The following is a 22,497-nucleotide window of genomic DNA, read 5'->3' as shown; positions in this document are numbered from 1 at the left end:
TCCATTGCTTGTTCGAGTGCATTAAAGAAGTGTTCTTGCAAGATCTTGCATAGTTTTTAGCACTAAACAATGCAAGTTCTCATTCTAACACACGTGCCACTATAAACCAGCTCCTCTTGTAACGTTAATGCACAACAGACGTCAAGATTTTCACTGAAAAATTAAGTCACACTTTTATGATACTTTTGGGTTACTCTTCTAGCGTTTAAGTGAGTCCCTATCAGCTGTCTCTGTATGAAAAGACAGGCTGGAAAATTACCTCTATTTTATTTATTTTTTTTACTGAAAATACTATTTGTTGAGCTGCCTGAAAAACCAATTCACTCTGGGACAATTAGGATACTGATCGAAACTAATTTTCTCCAGTACAATAGGTGGCGCAATAAACTTTTTAGCTGGTCTGCCATGTATCCCCACATCCCCCCAAATAGTTTGATTTGTATAGTGCTTTTCACAAATACATTGTTAGAAAGCAGCTTTACTGAAGGCCATGCCTAAATGTCTTTAAGCCCTTAGGTAACATTGGCAGTGAATAGTTCCATAGGAATGCAATTTTTTTTCAATTCAAAATTTTGGCCACACTGAATATTCGCACATCATGTGTGACCAAATATTTTGGGTCACTTTACATGTCAGTCAGACTTGCCTTTCCTGTCCAACTGGGCAGTTCAAGGCCAAAATAGGCTGCAATGTGTACCAGACTTTTATGTTGAAGTCTGGCTATGCAAAACTACAATTGCAGCTGGAGTATCAGACTCTCTTTCACCTTCTCCTGACACCCTGTCGAACACTTTAACCCTGTAAAGGAGCACCATTCCCTGGTGTGACTTCAGCTCTACTGGACTCTCCTCTTCAGTCCTGCCTCTACGCTGAACTATCTCTCCTCTCTCTCCTTCTCTAGTTTTTCTCCTTTCCTCCTCCACAGACATTCGTCGTGACAGTGGGACAAGTTGGCCAGCTGGAAAGCCAGCGTGCCACAAACCATCTCGTCTTCTTCTCCTTGGTGCATCCACCTGAGCGTCCAGCTCCTGTCAGCCGGGGCCCCTCACCCCCTTCACCGGTCAGCTGGCTTACCGGGCTCTCAGTTTCTAGGTCAGGGTGGCGGGAAAGTGGCTGTGATGCAGATATGGTTGGACACTGAATCATATCCCGTTTTCCATGGGCGGACTGTGAAAAGTGCAGTTCACTGGTGCAGTGTGAAAAATCGTACTTGATCAAAGGTGAATGTGGCATCACCTCATCTCTCTCTTTCTCCCTGTCTCTATTTGCCTTTCTTCCTCAAGGAGAAGTGGGGCAGGACATAAGATATCACTAAATTCACACGAAGACTAAAGACTGACCGGACAGCATTGTATCTCACTGACAGGCCATACTTGCCTTTGGAAAAGCTCTCAGTTGACTACCTTCTTTTTATTTTATTTTATTCTAGAGGCATTACCCATTTACTTACACTTTTGTTGTTCTAAACCCGTATTATTTTCAGTTTTGTATGGAACACACAAGGAGATATTTTTTCAGAATGATCAGGCTTCTCTTTTCCATACAATTAAATAAGATGTTTATTTATTCTGTCAAGTTAAAAAAAAAAATAAAAAAAAATAAAAACATTTTGTGCTATATTCCAGGTTTGTGTGAGGAACATATTGAAATTTAAATAAATAGTTCACCCAAAAATGATAAATTCTGTCATTATTTAGTCACCCTTATGCATTCCAAACCCATTTGACTTTCTTCTGTGGAGCACAAAATAAGGAATTATAAGTGGTCCCATTCGCTGATTTCAATACAGTGGCAGTTGATTGTAGCTAACTTTTTTAATGCTTAAAAATGACCTAAAATTGTCATAAAAGTTGTCAATGCGACTTGTACTTCATATTCCAAGTCTTCTGAAGACATACCATAGGTTTTAGTGAGAAACAAATTTAAGATATTTTACTGTGAAAATCTTAAGTGTAAAGTGACAGCAAAAATAGCTTTTCACCCATGAATGTACAAAGGAGAGCAATGGCAAAAATTTAGATTTTCACAGTAAAATAACTTAAATTCAAGCTTGTTTTTTACCAAAACCTGTTTTATGTTTTCAGAAGACCTGAAGGAATTTTGTTGTCCCGTTCACTGATTTGAATACAATGGCATTTGATAGCGACTCACCTGAAAAGTAGTCTATGCGACTTGTGCGTCATATTCCAAGTCTTCTGAAGGTAAAATAATTACAATTTTGGCTTGTTTCTCACCAAAGCCTATTGTATTGTACTGTATGTCTTCAGAAGACTTGGAATATAAACTGCCATTGTACTGAACTTGGCAAACATGACTTTTGTATTCTAGAGAAGAAAGAATGGTTTTGGGATGACATGAAGGTGAGTAAATGATGACAGAATTTCATTTTTGGGTGAAATATTCCTTTAATTGCGCCAACCTTAAAATGTTAGCCGACAGGTAAATCATGGCTTAGCAAACTGCAAAAACCGATGCCTTGGAGAATGCCATGTTTGTGCTGTCACTGAACTTGCAGCTCTCATGGTGAAGTACCACACAGAAGGAACAAATCTCTAGAGAGTAATAGGGATAGAATTGTGCATGTCTGCTGTTTACAGAATCAATTTCTGCAAGCGCTCGTTATGAGTTGAATTGTTATTAGTAAAGCATAATTGCATTAAAATTGATACAGGCTTTCGGCGGTGTGAGCCTTCAATGGTAATTCTCTCTATTCTTTGCTGATAGGGCACAACGCCTGTTGACATACCACTGCTCATTACTGCTTGATTAAAGACTTGTACTTTAACAGGAATTAGGCTCCTGAACTGTACACAGATACTCTTCATCTATTATTCAGTAAGCAATTAATATTTAATTGTGCTTTCATATTGGTGGAATGGCAACCTTTTAAATGCGACTGTGCTACCTCGACTGTTGTTAATTAAAGTGAGTGGTGCTCAGCTCACACACCCGCAGGAGTTATGAACAGAAATGGCATTAGACAGACTGGAGAAATCATACAATGGAGTTGTTAAGCTTCAAGACTGTACTGTTAGGTCAAATCTTCCAGTGTTTTTAGTTATTGCCAGGAAAATCACTTTATAATCTCTAAATGATGTGCATGTATGGGTATTCATGTTTTATCCATATGGGGAGTGTATATTTGTGTTTAAAGATATAATAAAAATAAAGTATTATTATTATTTTTTTTTATCTAATAGCATGCCAAGGCTTTTAAATTTCACCACTATAAAGCATTTATCCAGAGAATGACTGTTGGTAGTTAATAAATCCAGTAATTAATGGTGGCAAATTTAAACTCTGATCCAAAGGCAGAAAATGTTTGTATGTGTCCTTTTATTGTAATGAATACATCTTGTTTATGGAACCAGGGCTGTAACCACCATAGACATAACACACACAAATAAAAAATGTGGTGGATCAATTCAGTGACCGATTCTTAAATTTTCTTAAATCTTGAATATTACATCTGTTTGTGGGACATCAAAGCACTACATTAAACTGTATATAATGATATCATTTTGAACAGTTATTTTGCAAATCCTTTTTTGGGCTTCTAAAAATGGTCACAGTCATAGATATTCATCTTATTCATGCTTTTGTTTAACTGATTATATACTGTAAATAATCACATGAAAAATCTATTCAGAATAATAAGTGTGTGAACAAAGGTGTGAACAGTTATTACACAGTGCAAACGTTTCACACTGTATTGTGTGTTTCCACCATTTAGGCTCATGTAGCGTGTAGTGTGCTGATGAGCCATCGATTTTAATTCCAGATAGAGGCAGATTGAACAGATAATCACAATTCTCAATTTGTCTAAACTAATTTATCAGTCACCTCTGCATAATGAAGGGCAAGCACTGCATTGATAAGGGATTAAAGCATACTGGCATACAAGGCAGTACATTTTCTCTAACGAACGCATCAGACGATACACACTCTTTGGTCGGCATTAAACATTAGGCTAAAAAGGCTGATTAATATGAAATCCATTGCATATATTTCTGTGAAAAGTTTTGAGTTGCATGCTAATTACTGTAAATGCTCACATGTTTAACATCTTGCACTTAAAGCAATAGGGCAAAAGAGGCAATGCTATTAAAAATACACACACTGAGCACTTTAATAGGAACACCTGTACACCTACATATTCATGTGATTATCTAATTAGCCAATCTTGTGGCAGCAGTGCAATGCATAAAATCATGCAGATACTGGTCAGAAGCTTCAGTTAATGTTTACATCAACCATCAGAATGGGGAAAAAATGTGATCTCAATGATTTTGAACGTGGCATGATTGTTGGTGCCAGATGGCTGGATTGAGTATTTATGTAACTGCTGATCTCCTGAGATTTCCATGCACAACAGTCTCTAGTTTACTCAGAATGGTGCAAAAACAAAAAACATCCAGTGAGCTGCAGTTCTGTGGAGGCAAATGCCTTGTTGGTGAGTGAGGTCAACGGAGAATGGCCAGACTGGTTCGAGCTGACAGAAAGGCTACGGTAACTCAGATAACCGCTCTGTACAATTGTAGTGAGCAGAATATCATCTCAGAATGCTCAACACGTCGAACCTTGAAATGGATGGGCTACAACAGCAGAAGACCACGTTGGTGTTAGTGTTCCTAATAAAGTGTTCAGTGAGTGTATATTGCCATATTGTGACTATAAGTGCAACACACCACAGAGGGCCAGCAACCCCTATTCACAATATAGCACCACCTTGAGTGCCTTATTGCTTTGATAAATGGTTACTATAATATAAGTATGAAGGACACAATTAAATATATTAAATTGTACCCTTCCACTAGAAGATACAATCCATCTACTATTCTGCATAAAATTACCTAACATTCCTGTGCTAAATGGTAATACTGTTTAATAGGGCTCGACTCTGTTATGATGCTACTGCTGGGCAGCAACATTTTGCGGCATTTGGCATTCATTAAAAGTAAAATCAGCAGGTGACTAAAATTGCTCTGATTGCTTCAAAAAAATAAGATTAGATCAGAAATAAGAAAATAAGATAAGAAAAATATTGTCGATTTTAGCACAACTGGAATGCTGTATCGACCAATTAGCATTTCAGAACTGGAGCCAAATTCTAAAAACGTTCCAAGGAACGAAAAACGAAAACGAAAACGAACAAACCAGAAATGGGAACGAAGTCCCTTTCAGTTGTTCAGGAGTGAACATTTGATAACTGGTTATCAAATGTTGATAACCAGTTAATAACTGGTTAATTCCGTTTTCTTTTTTTTTCATGAAACCAGTCTAAATAGTTTATTACAGTAAATTTTCAGAATTACACCACTTCCTGTTGCCCAAAAAATTAGGCTTCTCTCTTTTAAGTTGATAAGCATGTGCTTTGATTCTGAAGGAAACCGCTGCATTACTCATTTCTTTGCCTTAATATATGTTGTGGATGTAACCTTCTGTTACATGCTGAAGACCTTTAAGACAGCTATATACAGTATAATTGTCATAAAATGTTATTTTAAAAAAAAGAACATTATTAACCGTTCTTTAATTAAGATCTAACCAGTTACCAATTGGAAAGGAGGCAGCGGAATGCTGGAACCTGAACAAAAAAACACAGTTTTTGCTCAGAACCAATTGAAATGAAAAACATTTTGTTTTTAGTCCCTGACTGGAACTATCCATTTTACACCTTTTATTTCAGATCTAGCGCAAGAGTTCCTAATTTTCTACCTCTCTTTTAGTGTTCTCTTTTTCTTGTTTCCAACCAGTTCAATGTGGCACAGTCTGGCTGTTGGCTGAAGGGACTGACATTGAGATGGTAGATAACGCTCAATGACAGAGAGGCCGTTTGCTGCTGATCCTGGGGTGATGAATCGCATGGCCGGAGAAAGAAATGGGCTCGGAAGCGTGGAGGAGAGAAATGTGAAACAAGAAGATAGTCAGCAGAGAGGCCAAAATTAAGGCCCTGTCGAGACGGTGGTGCGGGGCTGGCAGAGAGGGGGACGTGGGCCGGCCGCCGAAGACCCCGTGGTGAGGCTGCAGAAGGGAGTGTAGTCTGATAAGGGAAGGTAGGACTTAATCTTCTAAAGTGCTGATGGTGCTGGATGAAGAAGACTGCGGCTCGAACTGCCGCTTTCAAAAAAGGACACCATTATTCACCATCAGAGTGCAGAACCTGTGAAGATTGTATGTCTGTGTGTGTGTGTGTGTGTGTGTGCAAAGACCTATTTGTATAAAGTATGTATGGTGTCCCTCGAAACACTGATTCCTGATAACAAGTCATGGCGACAAACAAACACAGCGAGTTCAGCCTGTGGGGTCACAGTGTGTGTGACATGTTGATTAATTCTGTCCACTGCTTACAATCTGATATAAAAGGCCCTCCTTCTACCATTACTGCCAAATGTCTGCACATTATGATTATTTCTCTAAAGCATAGTTTATATTAAAAATTATTGTTCTACTCTACAGTCTGATTGGATGAGGCATATTCGAAGCTGTCTAGTATATGCACACCTGTGATCACAAATTAGTTCTATTATTCTATTCTATTCTACAGTATTATATATATTATATAGAAAATATGAGTGCTTTACCTTGCAAAATTTGCAGCTAGGATGTTGTAAAGCATTGTTATGCGATTGATAGAGTGTTCTGGGTGGTTGCTGAGGCATTGCTAGATGGTTGCTAGGTTGTTTTGGGTGGTTTCTAGGTGGTTGCTTACTGGTCTAAGTCACACACACCCAAGCCTATATGACATTTTGGTTGTTATATATGGCTGAGGTTTATTTTTCAATGTAAGTCTATGGGATTTTCTTGCCAGTTTATCGTCCGCCAGGCGAATATTGCAAGTTCGATCTCCTCAACAAGCTGTATGTCCTTTTTGCTGTTGTAACCAATTTATAAGAGCAATAAGCCGCTCATATCTTTGCATTACAGTGATTTTACCACTGTTGCGAATTTTAAATCTGATGCACTTAAAATGACATATACATTTATGGCAAAGCCATTTCTCAGTCATTATTGAAGGGGTAAAGCCAGGGCAACTGGATTGGCATTCAGTCTTCTATCTTGGTGCTTCAAAAATGGCAGCATGAGCATTGCTTATGATTGCATCATTGCAACATGCCCACATGAAAACAATGGGAACTAATTTGTGTCATCATTTTTGTATTTTACAGCAGTAACGCTTGGTCGTCTGTTGAAAGTGTGTCAGGTCTTTTGATATGATACAGCCTCGAACCATCCCGCAAGCGCTCGGTGGGGGGACTCACACATACGCAACACACCCCACACACACATTTGTTGTCACCTGATGTAAATGAGCCCTGTATTTATGGCTAGAGCGGTGTTATCAGTGTGAACTGGGAGGGACTTCTATGTAAGGACAGCAGGGGATGGCGACCATACTATTCATCACTGTATAGATGTACACTGTAACCTTAGTACACACTGTCATCTGACTAACACTGACTGAAAGAATAAGTATGGAGAGAACAAAGGCCAGTGACATGTGGTGGACTTCTGAAATGAGGAGGGAAAGTCCCCTCTGCTTTTTTATTTCGTCCAACATAAAATCATATTACAGTTAAATTACATGTTTAAATTAAATGTTTACATGGTTTCTAGGTTAAAGGGATTACTTACTTTTTTTTCCCAACCCCATATGAATTTCTTACTTCCATGGAACACTAAAGGAGATGTACATAAAGGCAGAATGTTAGCCTTGGTCATCATTCAATTTCATTGCATCTTTTATTCATACCGTAAAAATGAATGTGACTCAGGCTGTCAGTCCCTAATATACTGCCTAACATCTCATTTTGTGTTCCATAGAAGAAACAATGTCATATGGGTTTGAAACAACATGAGGGTGAGTAAATGATGACTTGAGAGGCATATATGACATACATTTACCTTACATGTGAGACTATCAAGAAGCAACCAACACTATAACATTTGACATGTTAATATAAAATATAAGTCATCACATCAACGTTTGTCAGTTTGTTTAAAAAAAATTGCTTTAAAAAATAGCTAAATTGATACATTAACAAGCATATTTCGTGCAGCTTTTATTTGTTACTACCACCCTTTTTCAGGCCATTAATCAACAAATCTTTGGTAAATGCTGCAGTGGTCATGAAGGTCACAGGCATGACAGTGGACCTTTAATATAACCAGGATGACTGGTATCTAAAAAATGGCTTCAAGTTCATGTGGTCATGACCAAAAGAGATGATATTTGAGTTGGTGAGTTCTTTACTTTGCAATTAGTCCATTCATTTTCACTTATCTGACCCATTCATGCAGATTTGCGGACCTGTTGCAACATGATATGTTAGGCATGCATTAAATAATTGACTGGGTAGCCATTCAGAGTGCTATGCAGGCACTGCCTCCTCAAACGTAATATGATACAGCCTCGAACATAAATACTGTGGTGATGAAATGTGCAAGAAAGTGACTGCTGAGCAAAATCTTAAAATAATAATAATAATAAAAAAATAAAAAACTCTCAACACCACCTTTGTAATCGCAGTCCTCTGCTTGACATCAGCCATAAAGCTGAAGGATATATTTGAGATCTCCACTTTTCTTCAGTTTAATCCCTGTGGCTTCCTCAAACACCATCTCTCTTCCCCGTGGCAGTTTTAAAGTCAGCAGACCAGCTCTTTTCCGCCTCCACTGAAAGTTTTTACGCAAAGCTAATATCACAGCTTGCATTTACACGCTAGAAACCGGACCAGCAATTGCCCCATTTGTGGAGCTCTTTGTGCACTAGAGGCTTACAAAGTTGCTTTAGTAGGTTGAGAACATCCCTGTTTATCTGCTTAGTCTCCTTGTTGGGCTGCCTCTCCAGCGCTCCTCTAAGAAGCGCCAGCCGGCAGCGTAAATGATGTCAGCCCAGAGTGAAAGAGAGCCGTTCATCTAAACAAAAGCTGGCGATTAGATAACCACCTAGGGGATGGATAACCAGGGGGCTGGGACTTAAAAGGTAGCTAATTGTTGTGAATGTGCGCTTTTGGCAACGTTCAACTTTCCGATCTGATGCCAGGATTTGCGGCCCCTGCATTTCCTCTCGGGAGCGGCGTAATCAAGCCTTTGTCCGACTGCCAGGGAAACCGATTTAGTCACACTCTGTTGCCATTTTTCTTTTCAAACAATCGTGTTTCCCCTTTCTGTCTCACTCTCTGGGTCTCGGAAAGTGCAGGTATGTGGTGTCCCAACAGGGATCAGTGATAGGAGCATCCTGAAAAAACCCTGGCTGGCCGTGTGCAGAGACAAACCTGTTAAGGTCTTGTTTTCAGGCCTAAGGCTGAGGGCCGCCTACAAGATGGCCACAAGATCTTGGGTTGAATGTTGACAGGAGGCATGAGATATGATGTATTAGAAGGTCTTATCACTCACATAGTTTATTGCTTGACAAAGCCATGTCTTTTAGCTCTTTTCCCCATTGAAACCGCAATTAAGGATGGCATTCCTCCAGGGGGGGGGGGGGGGGGGGGTATTGAGAGAGAGAGAGAGAGAGAGAGAGAGAGAGAGAGGATGTGGGACAGATGAATGTTTTTAGACTGGTCTTAGTAAACTTTATGATGGTGATGTGATCTCTATGCATGTTCATTCTATTTTTTTTATTTTTTTATTTTTTTTTAATGATTTTTGTAACAACAGTGAGCATATGCAATACATATTGGACAGTATAAATATACATATACATATTATGTTCTTGTATGTCTGTTGTGCGTGAGTGTACAGGTTGTGTTACACTTGTGAGGTCCATAATTTAAAAAAATGTCTTTACTAGGAAAACCAACCAGCTGAAGACATTTGAAGTTGACCTCACAGTTTGAAATGCTTACTAATTTGACAAATCATGTTTTGCTTTAAATCTACTGCTTTCAACAGGTTTCAACAGGTTTTAGGGTTGGGGTTTAGCAAATACCATCCCTGTTTAAACTATTGCATCAATGAGATGTCCTCACTAATATAGTGCAACCAACGTTGGTGTGTGTGCGTGTAAAAGAGAAAGTGTGAGAAAAATATTCTGACAGTCATTTTCACAAACTGACACCTGAAGTCTTTTTCCTTGTTTTATGTAGGTTTGTAATGCACATTGGGCTATTTTGACAATACAGTCATGATTAATGTAATGCATGACAACACTTAGCTTTGTGAATCTGTCATTTTTCATTACCACGTTTGTTTTAACTTTTCAATTTGATACATTACTGTCTGCAAGTGCTTTTATTCTGATTGGATTATGTATTGTGAGAAGTTGTCAGAGTAGATATAGAGAACGACAGAGGGTCAAGTAAAACCATGAATATGACTAAATACCCATTAAAAATCTCTCATAGACTAAAATACTGTAGACTACATCCTTTTATCAACATACACAAATGTTGTTCTTTATTAAAAAGTTACAATTTAGATTCATTTATATTGTCATTATAATTAAAGTAATAAAACATAGGAAAAAGTGAGACAATTTATTAATATTCTTTTACTTCTCTGATGAAAGACGCATCAGAAATTGTACATATGGGGTTAACCTCTGTTTTCAGAATATTTAGCTAAACTTAAACATATTCTGAAATATACATACAGTATGCTAGGAATTCTAAATCAGGTTGGGTGATTCATGTTGGCATTTATTAAAGAAAAATAAAATTATAAAGTGTAAAATTTAAGTAGAGGAGTGTTGGAAATCTATGTTGGTGAATCATTGTGGTGCAGTCACCAGCCAACAGAGGGTACTGTTGCATTGCATTTTCAGCACATCCTAGTGACTTCATAAATCTTGTCCAACTGTGGTGTACACACTTTGTTCATAGAGCAGATACACTGTTCTCAAAAACCCAAGAGTTGAATCGCCTAGATTATACTTAATATATGAAGATAATAGTTAATGCAAGGGTGCTTCAGTATGAAATATGGAGTGCTGTAAAGGTTGCATCTAAATTTTGGTATAGTAAACAAACAATAAGGAATTAGTGTTTTAAATGTTTAATTTGTGATTTACATTTGCAAGGCAATTTGTGCTGATAAAAACAAGTTTGCCTTTATTTTAGCCTGTTAGTGCTTTGCTTTTGTGGAATGCACAGTGCAAAAAAAGCTGAAAAAATAGTTTTAATTAAGCCATTTTGTTGACTTTATCTTCCACAGTCAAATAAATGGAAGTCATCAAATTAGCTATGAAAGTGATGAGGCATATGTGTTTAACTTGTCCATAAGCAACCGAAATGTGGTCCAAAATACACGATACATTAATAAACATTATTATAGAACAAAAGTGTGTGAGAATGCGATGAACAGCAATAATGTGTATGGATTTCAAAGGAGTTATGTTTAATTTTCAAATACTCATTTTAGATTATCGGATTTCAGTATCATTATCTCCAGACTGTGACCACAGCACTTGTCATTCTCCTAACAATGATGTAGACTATATGAGTTTTCACATTTACTGAGGTTAACAAGAACAAAAGAGACTATTTATGTACTCCCACTAGTAATGTATGGAGGAGAAAGTTGGCATGCAGTGTCTTCTTGCCAGGCAGTGTCTGAGCCAGAACTAACGTTAAGAATTTTTTGGCATACGGGAAAGAACTCAATGCAACACAGAGGACTGAGTAAAGTACATAATGTGTCCAATGAATTCATGCAATAAAATGGCATTCTCAGCTGTGGGCAACCTCTGCTTTTCAGAGAACATTTCACACTTTTTATAGGGAGAATAGTCCAGCAGCAGCAGAGCCTGTCTTAGTGACAACCTCCTCTAATCCTGATTTCGAGGAAGATGGCGTCTCCAGATTTAAACATGCTTGTAAATAATAACATCTAATTTTTCTGGCAACAACAAATGAGATTGGAATTGCAAATGCAAATAGCTCAGTCACAATTTCCTTTAAATGTGACAAGAATGCATACATTTCAAACACATGGCAGGGTCCCATGAGGTATGAATAATGTGTAGGAATCTATCTATCTATCTTGTGTAGGAATCTATCTATCTATCTATCTATCTATCTATCTATCTATCTATCTATCTATCTATCTATCTATCTATCTATCTATCTATCTATCTATCTTGTGTAGGAATCTATCTATCTATCTATCTATCTATCTATCTATCTATCTATCTATCTATCTATCTATCTATCTATCTATCTTGTGTAGGAATCTATCTATCTATCTATCTATCTATCTATCTATCTATCTATCTATCTATCTATCTATCTATCTATCTATCTATCTATCTTGTGTAGGAATCTATCTATCTATCTATCTATCTATCTATCTATCTATCTATCTATCTATCTATCTATCTATCTATCTATCTATCTATCTATCCATCCATCCATCCCCCTCTCTCTCTCTCTCTCTCATCTTTTTTATAATCTATAGGAATATGAAAATCACTTCCGTTGCTCATCAAACACACTGATGACAAAGGTCCAAATGCACAAAAAATAACGGGTCTCTTTGCGCAACCTTTCTCATCATTTATACTTTTAGAAACTCACTACCACTAATACAGTATATGCTGTAAATGTGAAGTTGAAAGTTTTGAAAAGACGCAAAAGTTGCGGCGTCGTTTAACGTGGAGTTCAGGGGCAGAGCTCATGTGCGCTTGATATATCAGAGACAGCGGCAGGATAGATGGCATCGTTGGCGAGGCTGTGCCACCCAGCGTCACATCCCATGATGGATCATGAGCAGATGGAACGACGCAGACACTCTCTCCTTCAGGCGCTTCGCCTGAAATCTACCTGCCACTGAACTGGCAGTCTGGCGCAAGCCGGAGCCTCTGTGCGCATTTGGGCGCGCCATGGCTCGATTACGCACCGCGTTAGTCAACAATCAGAGGTAGATACACTCCCCACGTAAATAAAAACGGTAATAACTTGCCCTTCGTTAAATAAATAAATAAATAAATAAATAAAATAAAATAACTATATATCTCAATCCTAAAATATTCACAAAATTTTCCTCGGCGTGCTTCCAAATGTCTAATTGGTTACAATTTACACTATCCATGTTCACATACAGTACATGTTGCTTTATAAGTACTATAGCAATAGCAATAAGAATGGGTAATTACAAACAGTTTAAAAAATAATTACATATTTAGTACATGTAGTTCATTAGTATTACTGATTACTTACTCATGTAAATACACATGAACACTAAAGTGCGGCCGCCTAATTTTTATTTATTTATTTATTTATTTTTACAAAATACTGTTTTGAACAAACTAGCTGATCACGCACCTCTGAGGACCCGTTAATTTAACTCTAAAACAAGGGTCACTTTAAATTCACTGGCAGACCTCAGCATAGTAGCCTAAAGGTCACGTCCTTGCTTGCGCTTTTGCAAATAGACTACCCAGAAGGCATGAATCATAGAAATGTATTGAATTAATTTAAGTCACAGAGAAACATGTGTCACTGTAAGTATAAAAATGAAAGCTGTCGATGTGATTTCAGAAGAAACCTACGCCACCCTCATATACCATATAGCCTACACATGTGTAAAACTCGCACATAACAACTTTTTTTTTTTTTTGTACAGTTTCCACTTGCGTTTAAACATAATCAGAGAAATGCATCCAAAAACTCAGCCACATGACCAAGTTTCAGATCAGTGAGCGTAAACAGGTACTGTTGAAAAATAAGCAACACTGCCTTTAAACTCAAATCATGTAGTATTTGCTCACACACCTCCCTATTTTCAAAATGACATCCGGTTTATTTCCTGCAGTAGTCTATTCAGTCGTGCAGTTGCACACATGCAACAGCTCAGTGTTCATTAATTTGTTAAAATAGATGTGATCAAATAATCAAATCAGAGCCATAAGGTCATATGTTAATTTAAACGATAAAATGTAGATTAGATTGCCCACCAAAGTGGAAAGGACGAAAAAAAAAATGTTTTTTTTTTTTTTTTAAATTGTATTTTTTTACACTATCTTCTTCATAATATTTTTTGTTGCTTCTGATATGTTCTCTGTCCAAATGTGGTTTTAATGTAATAATGTGATTTCTAGGACATACAACACATAAAAAGAAATGTGGTGTGTGAGTATATCAAAGCCTGTCTCATCTCATGTAATTTATTGCATATGAGGCAAACAGCACACTTATGTGTCACTGACGCGTATTCTTTGTGCATCCGTCCATGCCTTAATGTTTTTTTTTATCAACAATTTGCGATTATTCTAAGAATTCTGATTGTTCTATATTTACTGTTAATGCATGCCTGTCAGTATCACAATGACTTAATAAATGCATTTCTTTGCATACATAGAAGTAAAATTTTCATGAACACTTAACCTATATATGCATGCGTTACATATTTTTTTTAAAGCTATTTGCGAACAAAGTTGACATTTTCTTAAAAAAAAAATAAATAAAAACAAATTAAAAAAAAGAAAATTACATCTTCATTGTAAATGTTGTAGTGCATGCGATCTTGAGTAGTTTTATTTGTGCTGCTGCGCATACAGTCAAGCAGTGCGCCTGTGTCTCCTGTGCTGTGTGTTTGTGTGCGTGCGTGCGTGCGTGTGTGTGTGTGTGTGTGTGTGTGTGTGAAAGACAGCGGCTCGCGATGTCCACGCTCTCCACCGCTGTTCTGGTGATCCGATAGTTGTGAAAAGCCACCACTAGTCGCCCCCAGTGCTCTTGCAGTCTCCAATTTTTCTTTCCCACTGTAGACTTAACGTCACGTCCGCACTTGAACTTGAATTTTATCCCATTGTACGGAGGCAGCCCTCGCCACAGAGAGACAGAGAGCTCCCGGAGAAGCAGGACTCCGCCATCTTCATAGAGACAGAAAAGGGAAAAAAGGTCTTCATTCATCAGAAAAGAAGGTGGCAAGTCCATGTCCTTGGTCTCCAGTCCGCGTAGCCGAATAGGGGGAGCAAGCGCAAAGAGTTGGAGAGAGAGTGCAAAGTAGCCGGGCATCGCATGTAATAGTGCCCTGGAGAGGCGAAGAACTGTCCAGCGCTTGGCACACTCCAGTGCCAAACTCAAGGAGAAATTGGATTCCTTTTATCCAGTTGAAAAGTAATTATTATTGTCCTTTTTTAATTATTAGCATTTGTACTCAGAAACATTTGAATTGCTTTTGACAAATCCACAAGGTGCTGACTTGACGAAGAGAGAGAGAGCCACTAGAGTGTCCAAGCTGTCCAAACGCACCGGGCATCAGATTTCTAATTTCCCTCACAAGGCACAAGAGACATTTCCAGTGATTTCTTCACAACTACAAGGATATTTTTACACAGCTGAAGTGCATGTGTGTGTCGGTGAGATACTGAGCGTCAGCGCGTCTCTGGTCATCTGGAGAGCAGGAGTGCGCAAAGACACTTTCGCTTCTCTCACATCCGCGGGACCTCTATCTATATCCACGGCCCGGAGCTGTGGCAGTTCTTTGGAAGTCCCGGGAAAAGTTAGTTAGTGAGGGGTTAGGAAAAAGCCCACGGCACGGACACGGAGGAGAGAAGAATAGGCGAGCCGACTATTACTTGTGCGGGTCTCTGGGCGATGCCAGTGTAAATGCCAGGGCAATGTCCCGTCGCAAGCAGGGAAACCCTCAGCATTTGTCGCAAAGAGAAATTATAACACGTAAGTCCCTCGTTTGTTATTAATTATTTGTGTTTAAGAGGTTGTTTTGGATTTTAAAGCTTGATCTTTTCCTTGTAGTAGTGCATGAGTCTATTTGTTATTAGTGATGGACTTGTCCTATTAAAAACCATTAAACTCTTAATATCTCTTCAAATCCAATATGTTGCAATAGTCAAATTGATTGTATTAGTTGTTAAGGTATTTATGAGTTTACGTTTAAGCAAACAGCCATGAAATGAACGTTTGGACTTAGTGTTACTTAAAATGAATTCAAAACAGATTATGATTACATTTTTTTAATTTAAAGAATTGTTCAGTAGATACAGTTTCTGGACTACCTACATACAAATGACTATCTTTTATTTAATCTTGTAAAGTAGTCTTGTTTACTTTTAATATCAGATCATTAGAATTAAGGTAAGAATTGTTAGCAGGCCATGAGATCACCTTAAAAAACTTTATATTACATTGAGAACTTATTATTTAATGCGTAAAGTTTATTTCCAGTTAAGTTGTAAAGTATAGGATATGTTACATGAGTGACATATGTTTTATGTTAAGATAATAGATAATTATTTTAGAGATATGTCCAAATCAACTGAGTCATTATGGTTTCTTTTTTAGTTCTTCCAGTATAATCCAGATATATGAAAGTGGACATTATATTAGGTTATGGATGGTCATTATAATAATTTATTGCAGGATAAAAGAACACTTTAGTCTATATTTCTTTTCTTTAAAAAGTGACATTCTTGAGTTGTAGGCCTTTCTTCTCAAATGCTGATGCAATGTAACATTAATTATCATGGTTCATTTGAAAACAAAGTCCTCAACAGTTTTTACAAGAGCTAGTCTATAGTAGTTTTCAAGGTGAGCTGCTACCTGTAACCACAGGAACGGTTTAAGGTTTTACATTTGCAGTGCAACACTGCACAGCTGCAACCAAAGGAGCTTGTGTCAGTGTGTTTTTGTTTAACTCGGTTAAATGGATTATACTTATGCAACTTGTCGATTTTAAGTTTTATATGTGGGAAAAAATTAAAAGAGGCAAAGAAAAGTTAAGCAAGTACAATTATTTTCAATCAAGTTCCTAAAGTCAAAAGTGCTTACTTTTACTTTAGCCATATGGAAAATATTAAATAATAAGAAAACAGCTCACCTTAATTATGCAATGCTTTTACTTTGTGGAGAAAACAGAAGTTTGTAGAGGCAATACGTCTGTATAAAGAGACAAAGCAGACATAGAGCACCAATAATGTTTCTCACACTTAAGTTTGCCCCGAGTCAGGGTGTGGAGTGTGTGGAGCTAGACACAGAAAGCGAGACCATTCCCGAGTTCGCAAGTTACTGACAAACAAAACACAGCGAATATATTCTATTATTGAATGAATTTATTTTGTCTTGAAATACTTTTACATAGCATCATTTGCAGGATACAAGATACCAACTATATAGTCCCTGGTCCATGACTAATTTTAAAATGCATGCTTTTTGTTTTCCTAAAATGTCAAATAACTCTTAGACAATGAATTCTGTCCAGATTTGTTTCATTTTTTCCTGTGTTTAAGTGTAGTCTACAGAGTCAATCTAGATAATTCATAATAGAGCCCTGTGATGTAATGTGTTTCAGGGTTAGGGCCATGCAGTGCATATTTACTCTAACACACAACATTCTTTTGCTAATGGCTTAATCTTTTAATCTGTGTACACATATGTACACAGTTGCAGTGTAAACATTTTGCATGTCCATGTGCACTGTATGTTTGAATTTACAGTTAAGTTTACAAATATGACTGAGTTTTACGAATATGACTATGACTTATGACCGAATGAAAGTGGAGATGTTATTTAAAGCTTGATGTACATTATCTGTGTTGCAGTACGTAGCTAGGCTTGCCATAGGGCATGCATGTCCCTTGTATGTTGCCCGCATATGTAATTGTGACAAACTTTTTTTTCTTCATATTTAATCATGCAAACTTTACCAGCATGAGCATGAATCATTTGCAAGCTAATTGCATCGATTTACTGCATAACTGCTATGTGTACGATGTGCATGTAAAACAATCATGCTCGTTTGGTAGAAAATGGCCCTTTTTCACTAAGTGTCATTTGGATTTGTGTCCCTATAGTTATCACATGTCCTGTCAGTCATTGCATGTACAATTGCTGTGGTTATTAAATTGGGCTTTAAATTTCAGAATGCTCCAGTTACACCAAGGAACTTTCCTTAAGTGCTTTCTCTCACATAGACATGCTCTCGCTCTCTCTCTCTCTCTCTCTCTCTCTCTCTCTCTCTCTCTCTCTCTCTCTCTCTCTCTCACACACACACACACACACACACTTACAAATGGACATGAATGCAGACATGCACAGAGTAAGGCAGATGCCAGTATAGACATCAAGATTTTGTGTATTTTTTTTTTTTTTACATACACAGAGAGAAAGAGAGAGGGTGGATGACTTTCTCCTTCTTAGAAACAAGAGATTGAAGGGCGTTTATTGCATCACTGATGAATTAATATATATGCTTCAGAGAGGTTGCCGTAGTGGTTTTTATGCAGGGGACATGTAGGCCAGGTGTTAGTAGATAGTCATCGGAGCTCAAGGGTGCACTCTTCCTTTTAGTTCAGAATTTGTAAGAGTTTGTGGCAACGTTTTTGATGTAACTAGTGTTAGTGTGATAATCGTAGGTACTGTATGAAAAGCTAAAAGTCACTGTGCCCGCTCGTTCATTCTTATTTAGTTTGATCTGTGGCTGATTATTTGAAATGGATATTTGTAGAGCAGGAAAACTAGTATGGAAATGTCAATGATAACTATTTTGGACAGAGCTGATATATTTGGTTTTCTCTCTAATAGTCCGCCCTCCAAATTTGGCCAATTTTGCTTCAAATGTCAGGGTCAAAAAAATGTGGTCCCAACCAAAGTTTCACTTTTAGGACATATTTATTTAGCTGTATACAAGTGTGTATGTGTGTGTATGTGTGTGAGCATGTCTGCTCGTCAGCACGTCCTATGTGGTATGTAGCCTTTGTTAACCACCATGTCTTAGCTGGATTAGCCTCGAGTTAGCGAGAGGCAGTTTTTGTCTGCTCAAATGTTCGAGTTTGTGTGCATGTGAAGTTTATGTCCACATGTTAATTTATATGTGTTCCCGGCGTTGACGATCTGCAAAGTTTGCAGTGCTGTACATCAGTAGTTTTAGTGGTTTAGCAGCCTGAGGGTGCATGCTACATTATGCCACTCAAACGTATATTTTACTTTATAAACCCAGTAGTTTATTAATTTTGTGTGAAATTCAACCAGATGCAAGTTTTGATTATTTGTGTTGGAATTTTTCGAAAGATCTGTTGTATTGGAAATTTTTACTAAGTAAAAATCACATACCTTTTTGTGCAAACCTCCAACCTTTCTAAATGTTTAAGTAGTGTGAGTGTAGTTGCACTGAATCGAATTAATTTAAATGGGATTTTAATACATGTTTAATTTATCATGTCAGTGCACACTGTATTTTACTGGTGTTTAGTGCTGTACAAATAAACCTAAAAGTGACTTCACACATGTCATCCCCAAATGAAGGAAATCAGATGAGAGCGAAAAGGTAATTTTCCCCCCGTGAGCTACAGCTACAGAATTACAAAGTTTTATTTTTTTGTCAACTCTCAATTGAGATGCATGTTTCACATTAAACCTGCCAGTGCAGGAAAATGTCTTTATTGTAACTTTAAAAAAAATAAAAAAAATATTGCATTTAGAACATAATCTTAGGACTTCATGTGATCACATTTTGGGGGGAAAGATTTAAAGAAAATGTCTTGTATTAAAACACAACTTGATGAGCATAAATACCTGTTCAGATATAAACAGTAGCATCTTTATGTATAGTATAGTTTAGTAGTGATTATAAGAATTTGAAAGGCAATAAATGGTCATCTCATTTTTATTTTATTGTATTCATTTCTTTTAACACTTAAAAGTATGCCTAGATGAAATAGGTAACTTTGAGCTATTCAATTCTTTTTTCTTTTTTCTTTTTTTAATTTTTTAAATGGCATAGTTTTCTTAACAGGTCTTAAAATATTTCCTTGCTTCCCCTGTTAGAGTTCAGGAAATCAAGCATTTTTTATAAAAATATTTCTGGTGCTTTGCAATGAGTGTGCTGGGCATGACCTGCTAGGGGGAGCTCTTAGTCTGCCAGAGGGGGTGGTAAAGGCAGTACTGAAAAAGTGTAAAACATATTTCCTAAATGTGCTTAAATGGGTAAGTCAAGTGAACAACGGGGCTGTGGCTTCCAACGAATCGGCATAGATTTTTAAAACGATATTGCCTTTAACACGCGCTCAGATTCAAACTGTCAACGCCACACAGCAGCAGCTGGTCTTGTAACAAGCAGGCTCTGTCATTTTCTCTCACCACATTTTTTTTTCTTTTCGTGTTTATCACTCGTGTTTAATTATTTACAATGAGAGTTGGATTGCTTCTCGGTGCTTATTTAGATATGTAATATCTATTTAATAGGCCCATCTTTAAATTTAGACACAACATCAAGCGTAGCATCAAAATAAACAGATATAGCTTGCCAGCATGCTTAAAAAGTGAATGATGAAGTGGCTGTGGAACTTGCAGGCCCCTCTGACTGAGGACCTATTGTTCTTGCCATCTAAATAAATAAATTTGAGTCTGTGATATAAAATATGGTGACCTCCACAGAGCTTACACTCTCCCCATAACAATGGGCAAAATGTCTGCCTGGCACGTTTGATTAATACGCTTGCATATTCTCTTTCCTTTCAGTTTCAGGTGCCTTTTGTTTGCATGGTGAGAGAGAGAGAAAGACAGAGAGCATGCAGCCTCTCTCTGATGAAATGTACAGAAGTGTATGCCTGTCTGTCAGTATAAATGCATCAAGGCAGCAGAATCCGTTGGATGACATCAAAAGTGAGCAAATCCATGCACGTTTTCCGTGGCTTGATTTATGAGGCACAGAGGCTCTTAATGGTGGTTTGGATGTTTGTCGTCCCACAGCTCGCTGAGTTCTGACCTGCTCCGAGCATGGAAATGCTCCGGTTCCCGAGTTCCTGCTCAGATTCGTGCTTTAGAATGAGTTTTAGTGTTTAGTGTAGAGTTTTTCGCTCTGATTGTAATATACACTTCTTCTTTGTGTTAAATATAATGTATTTCATTAGCAGCAAAAGCCTTGTAGAGATAAAAGTGAGATGCTAAGCTTCAGATGATATTTAGTCATTCCAGCTACACGTAATTCCTTCAGTCCTCCTTCCTTGTGAAAATATTAGGTCACCTAATATCTCCCTGATGAGATTTGCAGATAAAGGGTTAGCGATGCTTAGACAGGCTCCCAATGGACATCATCGTGTTAATCTCTTTTTACCTGCTAGACAACTAATTTTCTTTTTCTTCCCCTTTTTAATTAAACAATGGGCTGCCACCACTGTTGCGGCCGAGGATCACGCTTTTAAAATTCCGCCGCTGCCGTGCACCACAAAGATCCCTGTTCTCCTCTTGTTAACAGCTTCATTTGCACATGCACGGTGCTTTGCGCTCACACATGCACACTGCCCGCCACCGTGCATGCATTTACTAGTGTTCTAAAACCCTTTGCATCCGCTCTACAAGACTCTGCTCTTCCAGCAGCTAAATATCCCCAACAAAAGTGAATCTTTGTCTTTTGTTTCACAAGATTTTAGAAGGCCTTCAGATTAGCAATCTCTTAAAACAGAGCTAAAACATGGCTAAAACATCTTAGTGGATGTGCTATTTGATGGTTAAAAAACACAGAGCAGTACGGTTGACAGGAAAGATTTTTAGCAAAAGAAAAACAGGAAAAACTAGAGGCCTAGCGCATTAGGCTGTGGTTTGTGGCGTCCCTTTGAGCGTTGGTGCGCTTGACTGTAGGTTACAGATTAACAACAGCCTAATTAATTCCTGATAAATTCCTGTAAGCCCCAGTGCGGCGTCTCTTCACGTGTGCATGTGTTACACAGCCCTTTTGCATGCACGACGAACGTGAAATCATTAGAAAGAAGGCTGCCGTCAACCTGCTACCTCTTTGCCAACCTGTTTGTTTGCTTGTTTGTGTACCATCTGAGTGGAAGGCTCAACCCAAATCCAGCTTGTCCTACTCTACGCCACCGTTTCCCTGCCGTTCATACACAAACATTGAGGCTAGGCCTACATCTCTGTTATGTGCTCAGTCTTGGGTAGCAGGCTTATTTGGTTGGGTTGTGTTACACATGGAGGGTATTTCAAAATTGAAGTTTGTGGGCTGGTGTGGTCAGGTTTGTGTACGTAGCAGCGTAAATAGCGAAGCCCCCACCCACTGCCTCTGCTTTTGTGCAGCCCGGGCTGATGGGAACCATAGGAAAATAATGCACAAACAGTAAAGCAGAGCTTTTTATTGTTTGATTAGGCACTTTTTCTGGCTTTCATTTTAAACGCACTCTCCCCACAGTTATGTGAATGGCTTTAATTGGCGCAGGGCAAATCTTTATATCTGGACAGCATTATATAGTCTTTCAAGATTTAAATAGGAAAATTTATGGACCCAGTAAAAAAACAATATGAAATCCGTTAAATGGTGTGTGCGTTGTCTAATTAGGCCTTAGCAGTCTCAGTGGCTAAAAAGCTCAAAAACCTATTTGAGTGCTATCACATTGCGACTTTTTGAAAATCTCAACAGTTTGTCATCGCAGACGTGAGCCAAATAACACTGAGCTTTATAGTGGATTTGTGAGGTGAAAGTCCAAGCACTTGAAAGATACGTTTTGCTTTGTAAAGCGATATTACGTAACACGCAGACCTTTGTGTGTTTTTGGAGGGAAACCCAGACTTTACCGTGATCCGCCAAATACCTGTC

General features: G+C 37.9%; 1 protein-coding gene across 3 annotated transcripts in view; it reads left to right on the top strand.

Moving 5' to 3' along the window:
- Positions 1 to 13,955: 13,955 nt before the first annotated feature.
- The window catches only part of bcl11ba (BCL11 transcription factor B a), a 60,819-nt gene continuing 52,277 nt past the window's right edge, over positions 13,956 to 22,497 (top strand). For 2 of the 3 annotated variants that reach the window (XM_051722278.1, XM_051722279.1), the window contains exon 1: positions 13,956 to 15,620. In XM_051722278.1, coding sequence (XP_051578238.1) covers positions 15,563 to 15,620 — 58 coding nt within the window. In that variant the 5' untranslated portion in view covers positions 13,956 to 15,562. The remainder of the gene's footprint in view (positions 15,621 to 22,497) is intronic. The other variant, XM_051722277.1, reaches the window with a different exon arrangement.

This window comes from Myxocyprinus asiaticus, chromosome 17 (genome assembly GCF_019703515.2).
Source record: "Myxocyprinus asiaticus isolate MX2 ecotype Aquarium Trade chromosome 17, UBuf_Myxa_2, whole genome shotgun sequence".
NCBI lineage: Eukaryota > Metazoa > Chordata > Actinopteri > Cypriniformes > Catostomidae > Myxocyprinus > Myxocyprinus asiaticus.
This window is presented reverse-complemented; position numbering and strand designations above follow the sequence as displayed.